This window comes from Clarias gariepinus, chromosome 13 (genome assembly GCF_024256425.1).
Source record: "Clarias gariepinus isolate MV-2021 ecotype Netherlands chromosome 13, CGAR_prim_01v2, whole genome shotgun sequence".
Lineage (NCBI taxonomy): Eukaryota > Metazoa > Chordata > Actinopteri > Siluriformes > Clariidae > Clarias > Clarias gariepinus.
In genome coordinates, this window is record NC_071112.1 from 13,635,997 (window position 1) to 13,652,757 (window position 16,761).

At 37.4% G+C, this 16,761-nt stretch overlaps 1 protein-coding gene across 2 annotated transcripts in view; it reads left to right on the forward strand.

Moving 5' to 3' along the window:
* LOC128535291 (kelch-like protein 29) overlaps positions 1-16,761 on the forward strand; it is a 107,995-nt gene that overhangs the window by 51,871 nt on the left and 39,363 nt on the right. For both annotated transcript variants that reach the window (XM_053509163.1, XM_053509165.1), the window contains exons 7-8: positions 6,860-7,056; positions 13,072-13,331. In XM_053509163.1, coding sequence (XP_053365138.1) covers positions 6,860-7,056; positions 13,072-13,331 — 457 coding nt within the window. The remainder of the gene's footprint in view (positions 1-6,859; positions 7,057-13,071; positions 13,332-16,761) is intronic.

Here is a 16,761-nt window from a genome sequence, read left to right on the forward strand (position 1 = left end):
TAGAAAGCGGCATATAGTTTCTCCGAAATTTGCATGTGGATGTGTTCCTATTCCTAAGTCAGGTAATGGGTTCAAGATGTTCCATTCTATTCATATCAAATTCAGTCAAAATATTGATTTTTTTCATTGATCCATGCATTAGCCCATGATCTCAATTTGATGTCAGAGGAATGGCAGGCTTTTGATGGTGCGCATCAAGCCTTTTTTTGAAAAGAGAGCTGGTCATAGTCTGTTTGTCCATCTTCTTCTTTTTTTTTTTGTCCCCATCAATAGCACATGTGTACCTAACCATGTGTAAGGAGCACCTGCTGTTTTCCTCCTGCTCATAAAAAAGCTACAATAAAAACTAAATCACCTCTTTAGCACATCTTCCATTTGGCTGATCTGCTTTATCTGGAAGCATCTATTGAGAGAGTGTGTGTTTTTGTGATAAGCATATGTGAGACAACCTCACAATACTTTTTCACTTCTTCTCTGAGACACTATGACATATTTTGTCTCGATGTTTTTAATTAAGGTTTATTGCCTGTACCAGCAGCCTATTCATCATAAGGTTTGCCCTAATTCTCATTATAAGAGATTACTTCAATTGTGGTTTATAATTAACAAGTAGGAAATTCATTTATCCTCATTCAGCATAATTTATTTGTAATGCCTATTTATTGTCTTGTACATATACATAAAAACTACATATTTTATTTACATGCTGTAGTAAAATGTACCTTACAAGTTTTTAATGCAAACCACAGGCCCTTAAGTACTTAAGTCTTTCGTGTGGATGATAGGACAGTTAATGACAGTGTTGCCAGAGTCAGATTTATTTTAGAGCCAATTATCAGCATTAAACAGAAATAACGCCGACAATCAAAGGTTAACTATAAAATAAAAGAATTAAATCTTGTTTATCCAATTTCTTAATGTTTAAGCTAGTTTTAAATCTCATGTCGAGTTTTTGGATTACTACTGTAGGATAATTCGTTCGGGAAGTGGGCTCGTATTCCAAAACATTCGTAAACCAAATTAAATTGTCCCATAAGTAATAATGGAAACTAAAATTATTCATTCCACAGCCCCAAAAAATAAATAAATAAAAATAATTAAACACAAAATAAAACAAATTAACCTGCACTTTACCTTTAAAAAAAGTACAAATAAATCCAGACAGATAAGTGTTTCCGTTCGTGCACGCAGGCGCTGTGTTTGTGTGTGTATGTGTGTGTGTAAATCTAAAGTAAACTCCCCTCTCCCCCTTTTCGTCTTATACACCCTTCCTCCACTTTGTAAAGTAGTCACTGCTATAAAGTAAAAATAAAACAAATTAACCTGCACTTTACTTTGTAAAAAAATCGCGACAGAGCAGTGTTTCTGTGCAGAGCAGAGAGAAAGAGTGTGCCTGTGTGTGTCTATAAAGGCGAAAGTAGGAGGGGTCTATGTGTGTCCAATGACACGTGCGCACACAGACACAAAGCAGGCTGAGTCTTAAGCAGAAAGAGAAAATGTTTTTTTAACCTCTCTAATAAGACTTGCTTTTGCTTTATTCATCACACGCACTGTACACACACGCATACGGACACAAAATAAAAGATGTTTTGCACACACACGTGGTCACAGTGTTAAAGTAAACAGTACATGCGTGCACGGATGTTGATTATACCAGTACGAGATGCGCACTAAGACCCAGCAGGGAAGTCGATTACCCACAATTCTGCAGCGCAAGAGAAAGAAAAAACGTTGGCTGATACTCTGTACTCGTAAACCAAGACTTAATTTGATTAAAACTCTTTGCTCATCTTGCGGAACACTCGCAACCCGTATTACTTGCAATCCGAGGTTTTACTGTCTTTAGGCTGTAAGTTCTGCTAAAACCTGGCATTGCTGGTTAACAATATTAGCTCTTCTGTGATTACCTTGCATACTATGAAAATACTTGGTGTATGGACCACAGTTAAACAAAGGTTCTTCCAAAATGAGCTGCTAGACTGTATCCTGGTTGGTTGTATATTCTTTGATTTTCAAATTCCTGTTATGGGGTTAGTCCAAACATTTAGAAGATAGCGTTCTGTAAAACTCTTGATCCAGTCACGTCTGCCACAGATACCACTGCCAAATATTGATGAATTGCTTGCCAAGTTCTCCCCTCACAGATTTTACTGAATACATGATGAGAGACCAGACAACAGTATGTTAAGAAACTTTGCTGTCCGTTATGGCACTTTTAAACTTGGTGCACCGTCAGATTTACGATATGCTGAAATGTACAAATCTGGTAAGATTTAATGTTAAACTATAATTTACTAAAGTCGAAACATTATTCAAGCAGAATATCAAGGCACTTTACATTCTTAAATGTACTTTTATTAACTGTGCCATTTTCTGACCTATATTTCCCCATCCACCTGTCCCTCTTCTAGTGTGATTAGAAAAGTAATAGACTGGAAATTCTAGCTAATTTTAGATTTGAGGAAAAAACATTACATTGAAAACATAGCAAAAGCAAACTGAATACTATGAGAAGCTAAATAACACTAATAAATAACACCTAGCAACAGTCCCAGCCCAATTCAACCGCTATATGTACTCTAAATTAGCAATCATAATATTAATATGCATGGAAATGTATAGTGTTAAACTTATTAAGCATTAATTTCATTACTATGCTACCTGAGAAAAAAATGGTCACTACACAAGTATCAGTGATCAACAGGGGGTCTTCCTTTAACCAGAAGGAGCCTCATGTCCCTGCTGGAGGCCTATTAACCAACTTTTGTTTGATCAGTGGCAAAATGATTAAACCTAAATTCATCTGCTGTAGCATCTCCATGCACAACAACTGTTGTGAATTGTATGTTTTTAACAGGTATCTGTTAAGTCACTCAGTATAACCAAGCCGTCCAATCCAGATCTAATTAGCTGACTAGCTCAGATGTAACAGATTTACATTTTTTTCTATTTCTATACAAAAAAAATGCTTGATTAAGGCACATTTTCAGTGGGTATTTTTTATGGGCATACAGTAGGGTTAACAGTAGAAACCCAGCAGTGGTGGGGCTTGAACCCTGATCCTCTGATCATAAACCCTGAGCCATCCTTGCCACACTTGGGAAGTGCAATACTATGTGCAAATGAGTACATCTGAAGAACGTGTATTAAATTTACACAAGCCTGTGCTTGCAAGTTAAAGTCTAGACCACACTATCTTCAAAATTCAGTTAAAATCTCAGAGTATTTATATAAAATGTGCCTTAATCAGGACGCTGCTCAAATTCAGATGGTTTACCAGCCATCAGCATTTAACCCGTACCTTTAAGAAACAAATGAAATTAATTATTATCTTATTATCATTAACATTTACTTTTATCTTAACATTATTCATATCTTATGTCTAGACACAGAAATTAATTTATTCAAATAATATTCGAAACAGTTCTTGAGTTCCAACAGTTTCAATGTATCTCACTGCTCTTAGCCAGTATTATACAGTACATGAGTTTCCTCCCTCACTTTACTCGTCTCTGATGTCGAGCTTCCAGCTAACAGTAACATCCCCTGACTTTGCATGTGATGTAATTCACGTAGTTACTCTTCATAAATTATGCATAACATGCCAACTTTTTGCACAGATCGGATCCCAATTCACATGTAAATTAGTGCTCATTATTTTGTACTTTAACAAATCATTGCTGAAGTCTCCAAGCAGTGCATGCAAATATTTTCAGATATTCATACCAATTCAATGAACTTTTTTTTAAATAAAAAAAAACCTCTCAGATAGGCATCCACCAGCGTCTGTTCCTTCCATTTGTGGGAAAATAGGAATTGTGGCCATTTTCTAGCCTTGCTCCCCCTCACAGCACCAGTAATTCCATTGCTTCGTTAGTTCGGCTATGGTATTGGTTATAGTGAGGGGAGATAAAGATCAGTTCTTGTTTTTAAAATTTTTCTTTGCTCTGCTAAAAGCACAAACTTATTTCCAAGCACAGTGTTTATACAGCGATTGTATTCCTGAAGCTGTCAATTCACATTCCTGCATGCAAACAACTGATCGAACAGAGGACTCGGCTGACTTTACTAATTTGATTATTTTTTCTTTCTTTCTTTCTTTCTTTCTTTCTTTCTTTCTTTCTTTCTTTCTTTCTCTCTCTCTCCCACACACGTCTCCTCACACCCCAGTCGCGGATTACTTTTGCTTTTTCATTTGTGGTATTTCTACTCCTGCATTTACAACTGACCCCAATAAGATGCATTTTAATTAATTTATTAATTTATTTATTTTTGTTTTGCTTTTCTTTTCAGGAGTAACATTCTTGATTTTCCAGCCAATTCCAGAGATTTACCCCTCACCTCATACTGTATTTTTGCCTCTTCCCCCAGTCAGGCCTATATGACGACTAATACATCAGTTCATACACAGGCCATGGTGCATTTTACTTTGGCAGCAGCTGAAAGGTGTTTTGAGACTAAACCCAGGTCCCAGTCATGGAACGGTACCTCTCCCAATGATGGATGGCTGCTGGCTCTCTATGGCAGGACCGACTCTCTGCCTCTCTTTCCCTCTCCTCTCCTGCCATACTTCATTCACATACTCTCTCTCTCTCTCTCTCTCTCTCTCTCACACACACACACACACACACACACAGTCTAGCCTCATCTCAGATCATCTATGTTCCTGTCATACTATTTTATATTCCATATACATTAGCCTAAAAATGCACTACCAGCAATTTTGTATTTCAACATTTGGCAAAAAAGCAAGATTACATCTGTGTATTAAATTGAAATATATTCAAATATTTAGTTTAGACACCATGTGCTATTTGTATTACACTGCAGTAAATGTTTTAATAAAAAAAACTGTCATCTCTTAATAATTTTTATTAATTACTGTGACATTGACAGCTGCTTTACATACATAAGTTTGTATGTTAAGCAAGTAGGATTTAAACATATAAAGAAAGTTCTTGGAAGCACACAAAGATTAGATCTGTAGTGCTCCAAAAATACATATCTGTATCTGGAATTAAATTTAAGCCTGAAATCTGTGTGACCCTTATAGGCCTTCAAAGGAATGTTTAAATTAACATTAAAGAAATAGATTTTTCTTTGTCCTGTTGTCATAAAGTGTTTATATGACTGTAAACAAATTATGTCCTTCTTATCTGTTCAAAATGTGTGTATTTGTTATATACACAGTATACTGTATATACTACAGTATATAGATATATGTATGTACAATGGTGCAAAAAGGTATTTAGTCAGCCACCAATTGTGCTTAAAAAGCTGAGAGAGGTATCATCATAGGTATACCTCAACTATGAAAGACAAACTAAGAAAAAAAAATCACATCGTAGGATTTTTTTTATAAATTAATTGGTCAATTTCTCTGTAAAATAAGTATTTAGTGACTTACAAACAAGCAAGATTTCTGGCTTTCACAAACCTGTAACTTCTTCCTTAAGAGGCTCCTCTGTCCTCCACTTGTTACCTGTATTAATGGCAGCTGTTTGAACTTGTTATCAGTATAAAAGACACCTGACCACAACCTCAAACAGTCACACTTCAAACTCTACTATGGCCAAGACCAAAGAGCTGTCAATGGTGACTAAATACTTTTTGTATTTACTGATGTCGATGTGTTGAAAGCTGAAAAAATATGCAAGCGTAAGATTTGAGCGACAACGGCCAAATTGTGATGGCTAGATGACTAGATCAGATGTCAAAACACGTTGCGTACGAGGCTGACAAGCTATAGACCAGTCAGGGTGCCCAAGCTGACCCATGTTTTGCACCCAAATTGCCAACAGTAATGCTTTGGGCAATTAGAATTCATTTGGATGCCAATCATGTGGCTGTTACTTTGACACATACAGTAGCACCTACCATAACGTAATGAAAACGGTATACCCTGATGGCAGTGGCCTCTTTTAGCAGAATAATGCACTGTGTTATTGTGCAAAATGGTTAAAGAATGGTGTAGGGAGCACAATAATGAGATTGAGGTGTTGACTTGGCCTCAAAATTCTCACGATCTCGGTCCAATCGAGCATCTGTGGGATGTACTGGAAAAACAAGTCCGATCCATGGAGGCCCCATCTCACAACTTGCATGACGTGAAGCATCTGCTACTGACAGCTTGTTGCCAGATACCAGCGCATACTTTCACTTGTCTAGTGGAGTCCTGACCCATCGATCTCTGACCCATCAAGCTAGGGCTGTTTTGTTGGCAAAAGGGAACTTGCTCAATATTAGGCGGGTGGTCGTAATGGTATGACTGATTGTTTTAGGGTCTGTGTGCGTGTGTGTGTGTGTGTGTGTGTGTGTGTGTGTGTGTGTATACGACTACAGACATAGGGAAATGGGAAATAAATGCAGAAGAAAATGTATTACAGCTATTTCCGTGCCATTACCAAGTCAGTCTGCATATGCGTCACTGTCTGGCATATCCTTTCATTACAGTGTAATTATCAGAAGCTTTTATTTCAAGAGGCTATTTTGTGTCCTGCTATAGTTTTAGACCTTTACCTAGAATTCCTTAAGTCTTTCCCCCAATCAAAGCTGCAGAGCATTCGTCTGCCAATCAGCTCTAACAAGATGTACTTAGCTTTCTGCCTTTCCTAAACAAGCTACTGCTCCATTAGAGGGCCATGCAGTCTGCCCATCTCATACACTTTTATATATGTATTATGCATGAAGATGCATAACAACCAAACCAGATTTCCCCTCAAGCTCTGCCACACTTCTCATACACCAGCTATAGTGCACTGACAGTTTACATTTCAGTCATTTAGAATCAGACTGCATGACAGGTTTTAAGCATTTCTCTTACTGGTTTATTGACCCTGTCCTCCTCTGCTGTCTTCAGATTGGCCGGAGAGAACAAAAGCGGTGAGAAGATGACACTGACGATGAACAGCGTTGGCGCTGATGTTCTGGAGCTACTGCTAGAGTTTGTCTACACAGGCTCCCTTATCATAGACTCAGCTAATGCCAAGACCTTACTGGAAGCTGCCAACAAGTTCCAGTTTAACACTTTCTGCAAAGTCTGTGTGTCTTTTCTGGGTAAGAAATCATGGTGTTTCCATTCTTTTCTATGTAGCTTACAAGGATATAGGAGCAAATTTGTCCTGATATACTGTACACTGATGTTCATGTAGCAGCAACATAATAACAAGCAAATACAGGTTAGGTGCTCCAGTTAATGTTCACATCAAGACCTGAATGGGTTAAGCTAATGTATTGTTAATTAGTTAAGCTAATGACTTGTTAATCGGTTAAAATTTTTAAAAACTTGGATTAAAAGAGTCTACAAACAAAAGTGGAAAAAATAATCCCCCTAACATCAACTGTTCAGTTTAATCCTTGATGTGGACATCTGCTGTTGTATTTTATCCTCCATGAGCCTTGATGTGTTGAGTGTTCTGAGATGCTTTTCAGCTAACCACTGTTGTAAAGCGTGGCTGTTTGAATTACTTCAGACAAAACCTTGCAAGCTGGAACCAGTTTGCCCATTGTCCTCTCACAACAACCAGCAATTTCTGGGCAGAAACTGCTGTGCACTAGATGTTCTTTTTTTTTAAGCTCTTCTTCGTAAATTCTATAGACTATTGTAAAAATCCAAGGAGAACGGCAATTCCTGAAATACTCAAACCAGTCTATCTGGCATGAACTTTGTGACCACTTTTTATTCTTAAAGGAAAATTTTTTCAAACTCTTGTCAGTAAATGGAAATAAGACCTTGGCAGTGTGTGTACCATTGAGTGAGGGCCTGGGCTTCAACAAAGGCGTGCAGGCACAAAAATGCTTTTTTGTAAAAAAAAGCCATTATTTGTATTATGTGCTTTCTGTGTTATGTGTTTTTTGTGTTATAAGTTACTCCACTACGTCTAAAAATTGGCAGACTGAAAATGTAAACGTTCACACAAATATCCCTTGTATTACTGAAATACTTTATTTTGAGCTCGACAAAACTTAGATGCCCATTGTTTTGGCTTTTTTAATTAATAAGAGAGACATCTGTGTTTTACACATACGTATACGCATACACATAACAATGAAACCTCGGATTGCGAGTAACGCGTTTTGCGAGTGTTCCGCAAGACGAGCAAAGATTTTTAATTACTTTTGACTTGAAAAACGAGCAAGTCTTGGTTTACAAGCAGTGAGTATCATGTATCACGCATGCGCTTCTTGTTTTGACGGCGAGCGTCACGTGATCACAACTGAGCCAAAGTTTTTTTCTCTCCCTTGCGCTGTGGAATTGCGGGTAATCATCTCCCCTGCTGGGTCTTAGTGCTCGTCTCATACTGGTATAATTAACATCTGTGCACGTGTGTACTGTTACTGTACTATAACACTGTGACTGCGTTTGTGTGGAAAACATCTTTTATTTTGTGTTTGTAAGCGCATGTGAACAGCGCGCATGTACTGTTTCTTAAAACAGTGTGTGTGCGCGCATGTAAAGCAAAAGATAATCTCATTAGAGGTTAAAAATCCATTTTCTTCCTTAGCCTCTCTGTTTCAGCTTGTGTGAGCTTGTGTGTGCGCGTGCTTAATTTGACACTGTGCCAGTTTACAAACACTCCCTCTCTCTCTCTCTCACCTTTACTGTGTGTGTGTTTGTGTGTGTGTCTGTGTGAAGCCCCCTTTCTCTGCTTCACACACACACACAAACAAAGACACTAAAAGCGAGAGAGAGAAAGTGTAAGCCTGCTCGGTGTCAAATTACGCGCACACACACACATAAGGCACACACTCTGCAGCGCAAGAGAGAGAAACACATGCACAGCGTCTGCAAGCATAAACGGCATAAACTGAAACACTTATCTGTCGGGATTTATATATACTTTTTTTTAAGTTAAAGTGCACGTTATTTGTTTTATTTTTTATCTTATATTTTGTGTTGATTATGTTCATGTATTTATTTTTTTGGGCTGTGGAACGAATTATTAGAATTTCCATTATTTCCTATGGAAAAATTCCCTTTGGTTTAGGTGCTTTTACATCTTTTTTGTCAAATGTTACTATGGTATACATATAATTACGAGCATCTCGTAAGTGTCAAAGGCTTTTATTGACAATTACTTTATGTTTATGCTTAATGTAACAGTCCAGCCATGCCAACAGTTAAGCATTCTGAGACCATGTGGGGTTGCTTCTCAGCCAGGCTCACTCACAATTTTGCCTAAGAACACAGCCATGCATAACGAATGGTACAAAAACATCGTAGAAGAGCAGCTTCTCCTGACCATCCAAGAATAGATGGTGATGAGCAATGTGTTTTCCAGCACAATTAAGGAATAAAACATAAAAATGTTTAATTCATTAAAATTTTATTTGTATAGCGCTTTTAACGGTTGACATTGTCGCAATCAAAAGGATTATTTAAGTTTTTATGAAATGTGAATGTGTATGAATCAAAATTATAAGATTGTCACTGATGAGCAAGCTAAGGATGGCAGCGACAGTGGCAAGAAAAAACTTCCTAAGATGGCAATAGGAGGAAACCTCATGAGAGGACTCATTTGGATGATAACGGATAGCAGGGATTGATCGGCAGTCATACTGTATGTTAGGAGGCTGGAAGTTCAACAAGAGTTTAACAAGAGATGTGTTAAAGTTAATATGGATTCCGGTTTGTTATTGGAGGCTCAGGTAGACTGTAGAAAACTCCAGTCCTGAACTATCTAGCAATTGCAGTCATGACTCCTCAACAGCGAACAGCTGTAAGCATCAGCTGAGGCTTTGGGGAAAAGTAGAACTGTCCCCAGTCATCCCAGGCAGACCACGCAGAGCACCCATGCAACGAGATCTCCAACCAGAAGTGGGACACCAGGACGAGTCAGGTGAGTCCAGAGGGAAAAGGGGGTCTGGATTATTGGCATTTTAGAAGCGACATGTATAGCACGACAACAGACAGGAAGACAGAAAGAGAGAGAGGAGAAGAGGAGAGAGCAGAAGAGATGTAGTTAGGTAGTTAGGTATGGTCACTGTCGCACAATGTATAAAGTGAATATAGATATATCAAATATTGGGTTTATGGCTAGGAAACTCCCCAGATCTTAATCCTATGGAGAACTTGAGGTCAGTCCTCAGGAGGTAGGTGGACAAACAAAATCCCACAAATTCTGACAAACTCCCAGCACTGATTATGCAAAAAATGGGCTGCCATCAGTCAGGATGTTGCCAAGACGTCGATTCACAGCATGCCAGAGTACATTGCAGACGTCTTGAAAAAGAAGGGACTGCAAATATTGACTCTTTTCGTAAACTTAATGTAATTGTCAATAAAAGCCTTTGATACTTGGATTACAAGCAGAATTTATATTTAAATATTTTAAAACACTTGTAAACCAAATCAAACCCCCCCCCCCAAAAAAAAATACATAAATATAATTATCACAAAATATAAAGTAAAAATAAAACAAATTACCTTACTTTACCTTAAAAAAGTACAAATAAATCCTGACTGCGCGCAGGCACTGTGTGTGTGTGTGTGTGTGTGTGTGTGTGTGTGTGTGTGTGTGTGTGTGTGTGTGAAGCTAAAGTAAGGAGCCCTTTCCCCTCTCCTTCTTTTACACAGTTACTTTTTCTTCACTTTTTCCACACACACACACGTACGCACACAACGGAAACACTGTTTTTTTGAGCAACACACTAACGGAATCACTGCTGTAAAGTAAAAATAAAACAAATTACTTGTACTTTACCTTTAAAAAGAATTACGACAGAGCAGTGTTTCTGTGTAGAGCAGAGAGAAAGAGTGTGTGTGTCTATAAAGGCGAAAGTAGGAGGGTGTCCAATGATGCGCATGCACACAGACACAAAGAGGGGCTAATACAGAGAGAGATAATGGATCTTTAACCTCTCTGATGAGACGCTCGGCGTCAAAACAAGAAGCGCATGCGTGATACATAATACTCTGTACTCGTAAACCAAGACTTATACCATAGTAACATGTGACAAAAAGATCGAAAAACACTAAAGGCTTTGTGAAAATAAATATGTGTGTCATTCTTAAAACTTTTGGCCACGGCTATATATTTGATTAGACAATTAGTTAAGTATTGTATTTATTTCTTTTTTTTTATTTGTATTATGTTTTTCTTATTTGTTTCACATTATACTTGAATTGGTTTTTGGCTTTTTAGAAGAAGAAAAAATCGAAGAAATCTTCATTTGCTCTTCTTCCTCTAAAAGCATGTTTCCCTTTCTGTACCACTAATTCTTTGTTGCGTGCTTGTTTTTGATTGACAGCTTTTATGTAGTGTGGAATAGAGTGTGTTATTAGTACAGCGTTTCCTCACTATAGCCATCATATACACATTTTTCTCTATTTATAAAGCTAGCCAGGCATTTATGTAATAATACCACTGGCTTTGCTTGTATTAAATCTTGGGGGAAAAAAAATATGTGCTGGTAATTTGACTGCTTGTTGGATATCATCCTCTGTGACACAGTAAAGATTGGAGCCATACATATTTTAGCCAAACTGTCATGACAGCTGTGGGCAAACACATCAGTAGTCTGGATTCTGTCTGTGGCACATTTTCCAGTATGTGCAAGGCTGATATACTGAGATACTGGAACTATTGTTCACATTGAATGTATCCTATAAATTCTTTTACTAAATCCCTGTATACATGTTTTTTTTTTTCGCTCAACATCAATTCCACCATCAGACTTATTTAATGGTCTTCGAACTATGCCCCTTTTTTGATTTACCATTGATAAAAAAAGTTGAATTGCTAACCTGAATTGCTGCATTTGAAAACAAAATCAAAAAGTCTGGAGGAGGATGGGAGCTTTGACAGCACAGGTTCACTTTTTTTCCTATCTCCAGTTCCTCTGCCACTGTCTTCCACTGGGATCTGCCACTTAATAATCCATGAATATCTCAACTCGTATGAAATGACATTCGCTCCAGTAGGAATTTATTGTAGAAGAGCAGCAATATTCTATATAAAAAAAGAAGAATAGGTAAAAAATAACTGCAGTCACTGGTGTGCCATGTAGAAAAATGATCATTCTTTCAGTGTGGATGGAAAGTAAGATATTTGTTGGGTTTTAATTAACTTTTTTTGTGTGTAGGGTTTTCTTTTACAAGTAAGTTCAAGGCGGCACGGTGGTGCAGTGGTTAGCACCTCCAGGTTCGATTCCCGTTTCTATGTGCATGGAGTTTGCATGTTCTCCCCGTGCTTGGTGGGTTTCCTTCAGGTACCTCCTACAGACCAAAGACCTGCAGATAAGGCTAACTGGCGTTCCCAAATTGCCCGTAGTGTGTGAGTGAGTATATGTTTGTGTGCCCTGTGATGGATTGGCATCCTGTCCAGGGTGTACACCACCTCATGCCATAAGCCTCCAGAGTGATCCTAAATACAGGATAAAGCTTTATAGACGATGAGTGTGTGAGTGAGTGAGTGGTTCATGATAACTGTGAATGTTCGTGCATTGTTGGAGGAATGTAAGGTTTATTGCTCTGTTAAAAGAGGAGCAAAAGGTTTGTTTCGGTTTTCTGTGTCATTACTTCCTGTATTAATCTCATCCATCTATTCTCTCTAATAACTAATAAACTACTTTTGAGGCAGTATAAGAAGATCTCAATTTTCACCTCAGAAACATTTGTGCTAGACCAAGGCAAATTCTCAATTCTCTATATATACACTGACAGCACTGTGTAGTGCTGAAACTCCTGTTTATTAAAGCTGTGATGTAAAGAAGAGTAAAGAGCTCTTGTTTCATTATGTTGACCTTTTGGGCAGTGGAAAAAGCTTGTGTTGGTCTGCACTAATCAAAAGGCCCAGGTGAGCCTCCTGCATCCATGTCCAATCGATTTTCTCCTCTCGGTTCTTCTTCCCGCCATCTGCTTGAGATATTACACTCTTTGGCTCTATAGCAATACTCGCTGAAATTTAATCCAGCAAACACCATTCCCGAAGGCATGGGCTGTAGATGTCCATCTTACAAGGTGCAAGTGTGTGTGTGTGTGTGTGTGTGTCTAGCTGTTCCTGTGTTTTGTCTCTCTGTTCATGTATTGTATACTTTACAGTATGTGTGTGTGTTTTTATGCTCATACAGAGAAACAGCTGACAGCCAGTAACTGCCTGGGAGTGCTGGCGATGGCAGAGGCCATGCAGTGCACAGAGCTCCACAGTATGGCCAAAGCCTTCGCTCTGCAGAACTTCCCAGAGGTGGCAAGTCAGCAGGAAATCCTCAACATCTCCAAAGAGGACTTCATCAGCTACCTGTCCAATGACAGTCTCAACGCAAAAGCCGAGGAGTTGGTGTATGAGACAGTTATCAAGTGGATCAAGAAAGACCCCAGCAATCGAGTACAGGTGAGTTAGGAATGTTAATTTTGATTATGGAACTACAAGAATTTCTACCTATTAGCATATTTTTACAATCATCAATTTCATCTCTAAAAAAGCTTCCAATACGTACAGAAATCTTACTTACAAAAAGACCATTCTTTTTCAAGACCTCGGCAATTTGCCTTTGCATGCTGTCAGTCTTCTTCTGAGCCACATCCTGACTAATGCAGCCCATTCTTGCATGAGGTTGCTTCTCAGTCAATGGAGTGAGCTCATTTACAATTTTGCCTCAAAATTGCCACACAGCCATGAAAAATGCTATTTAAAAAAAAACAACCTCCGAGAGCTATTTTTCCAAACCATCCAAGAACAGTTTGGTGACGAACAGTGCCTTTTCCACCTTTGCCGTAAGGCAAATGTGATAACTAAGTGGCTCAGGGAACAAACATCAACATTTTCAGTTCATTGACAGAAAACTCTACAGACCTTAATCCCATTGAGATCCTCAAGAGACGAGTGGACAAACAAAAACCAACAATTCTGGCAAACTCCAAGCATTGATTATGCAAAAATGGGCTGCCATCAGTCAGGATGTGGCCCTAAAGTTGGCCCAGAAAACAACTTCAAAGCACTATTAACTTGGAACTGGTGACTTGAGTGAAAGTTAAAGTCCAGTCACTGCTGCGATGCAGTTTGGATGCCATTTTGCAATATGGAAATTCGGGAGCTAAGATGCACCTTATGGTACAATAAACAGAGAGATAACATTACAGCATTTAGAGATTCACGATGAATGTTGGAATTGTAAACCCTATTAGAATTACGGGACCTTGGATGTAGTCAGATATTTTGAAAATTGACTTTAATCGGCATAAATGTTTCAAATAAATGGTAAAATGTAGTTTTTTTTTTAGATTGTATTCACAACCTTGTGTTGTGATCATTCATTCAATGGTGTCTTTTCATCATTTTATTAAAGTCATTCTAACTTTTAAAAACTACATGGTCCAGACAGTGGATTTCAACGGTCATCTAACATTAAGGTTTTATCTAGGCAAGCATTTTTTCATTATTAAATCATTCAGTTGAAAATCTAAAAATCTACCCAAAGCTGGTTTTATGCTGTATGATTACTGCTGTCATTCATGATTATTTGTCACATGTACAAAATAATTACAATTTTTGGTTTTATTCTGTATGAATACTGCTGTCATTCATGATTATTTGTCTCATGTACAAAATAGTCACAATTTTGTCTAAATTCTTTACCAAAATGCCAGATCCTATATCAGTATAAACACAATCCAGGTGTGTGCAAGAAATAAGCAGAAACAAACCCTCAGTATAAAATGTTTTACCTAGTGAAAACACATTTTAAAAGGAGAAATGGAGGAGTTTGGAGGGTGTTTTTTTTGACTGGGGACATCAGGACGATACAGAAAGCTCATAAGCCTGCAAGGAATAAAGTAGTAAAATATATATTGCCAGACATAAACATCTTACTTGAAGTTTTACTGTACTTTATCCTACGTTGTTCTCTAGTTGTGGCATTAAGATGGGCATTGTAGCAGTGGTCACACTCTGAGATTTTAATCAAAGATTTCTGACACTGCAGAGAACTTGCAGGCCATCTTTGATTGCAGGAGCACAAAATTGGCTGCCGGGGAACACATCACATTATGTGCCCTAAGACTGATCTCAACTCACAACCAAAGAATCCTTTTTATGATGGGAAATTTTTGTCTTTTACAAAACGGAGCTCGGCTTCCCTAGGCTTAGATTTATTTCACCTGTAAAATATTTAACTGTTTAAGGTTAGCTAGTTGTTACAAACTTTTTTTTTCCCAAATAAAAGCTTGCACACATTAGCCACATTACAATACACCCTGGATGGTTATTTAATAACTATCAAAATCATTTCATGGTCTATGGTGACATTTATCCTTACAAGTTTCTAAGGGACTCTGGATGAAAAACTGCTCCATAACATCACAGATACTCAGCATGCATAACAAAGCTGATTAACTTTTTTATTCTGTATAACCATTTATCTTTTTTAAACTCAAACATATCTTCAGGGTTTTATGCCAGTGTTTTATTCGATCATGGACCCTGGCTGTAGTCAAATTTCCAGAAACGTGGCAAAGTGTTCTTCTAGTGTGCTTCCAAATACTGCAGTGTGTTTGCATGCAGGTGATGTCTTCATAAGTTTGGAGACTTAATTACCTCAAAATGATACCAAATTCTGCGAACCTCAAACTCTGGTCTTTTAAAAAATGTTTCTATCTTTAAATATCCCTAATCACAGTGTGAGTAAAATACATGTTTATTACAGTTCAGATTATTTAAAATGTCTTCATTATTGTGATTGTAGTGGATTTGGACCTATTCAGGCATGTAGCTATTTTAAATAGACAGTGCCTTTATTTGCTGTCTTATGTCACTTCATATTTATACCTCAGTGAACAAAGATGTCATGAATGGCCACTTCAAACTCCCAGGTGCATTTAAAAAGTAATAAATTGGAACAGTTACATTTAGTCAAACTAGAATTAGGAGTGTTCGTAGTTGTTACACATGACTTTGTAGATTTTTTTTTATTTGCTTAACTATCTCTAATTATATTTTTATTTGATTACCCACAAAATAGTTTTTTATAACCTTTCTTATTAAAAGTCTTTACCAAAAGTGTAATTGTTTCTTAATGGACTGTATTTCCTTACATACAACCTTGAATAACTAATATCTGTAAAATTTACCAAAATTAATCTATAGCAACATCGAGAATACTGTTGATGTATCTGAATTTTAGCTGCATTAAGGGCTGAATTAGCTTTCTGCTGCTTTTACGAGAGAGGAAAAGGACTGAGGGGCAATAATATGAATTACAGTAAATCTGTGCAATAAATAGTAAAATTAAACCCAGCTAGCCATTCTTGTTTAATACCTCAGTTGTCGGTATCTCCAGTCCGTCATATGATTACTGCAGATAACACAGTACATGGTACTGTGAACAGAACATAATTTATATTAAACTCCAAATTTTTAGGGCAAATGATGGGAAATTTTATGCAAAACATTATTTTTATTACATTTTCATTCATGTGTATTGGTAAATTAAGCTTTTTTAAGGATAGAATCTTCCATGAAAACATTATAGTCCCCAAGTTGCGATCAGAATATTAGGATGGGCCATACTGTTATATAAAAATACAGCAGGTAAGGTATGAAACCACTTCTGTTTAGTATTTCATCTGCAAGATGTTCCACGACATAAAAAAACAACTTAATTTGTGTTGGCACGCTCTTGTACATTATAGCAGCTGTAAACAGTATAAACATTTACAAACCACTGTGACTGTTACAAAGTGCTGACACTTGAAACTAAATGGCTTTTATTTAAAAAAAGAAAACAACAACAACATTAAATTAACAATTCTTTTCTTCATTAAAC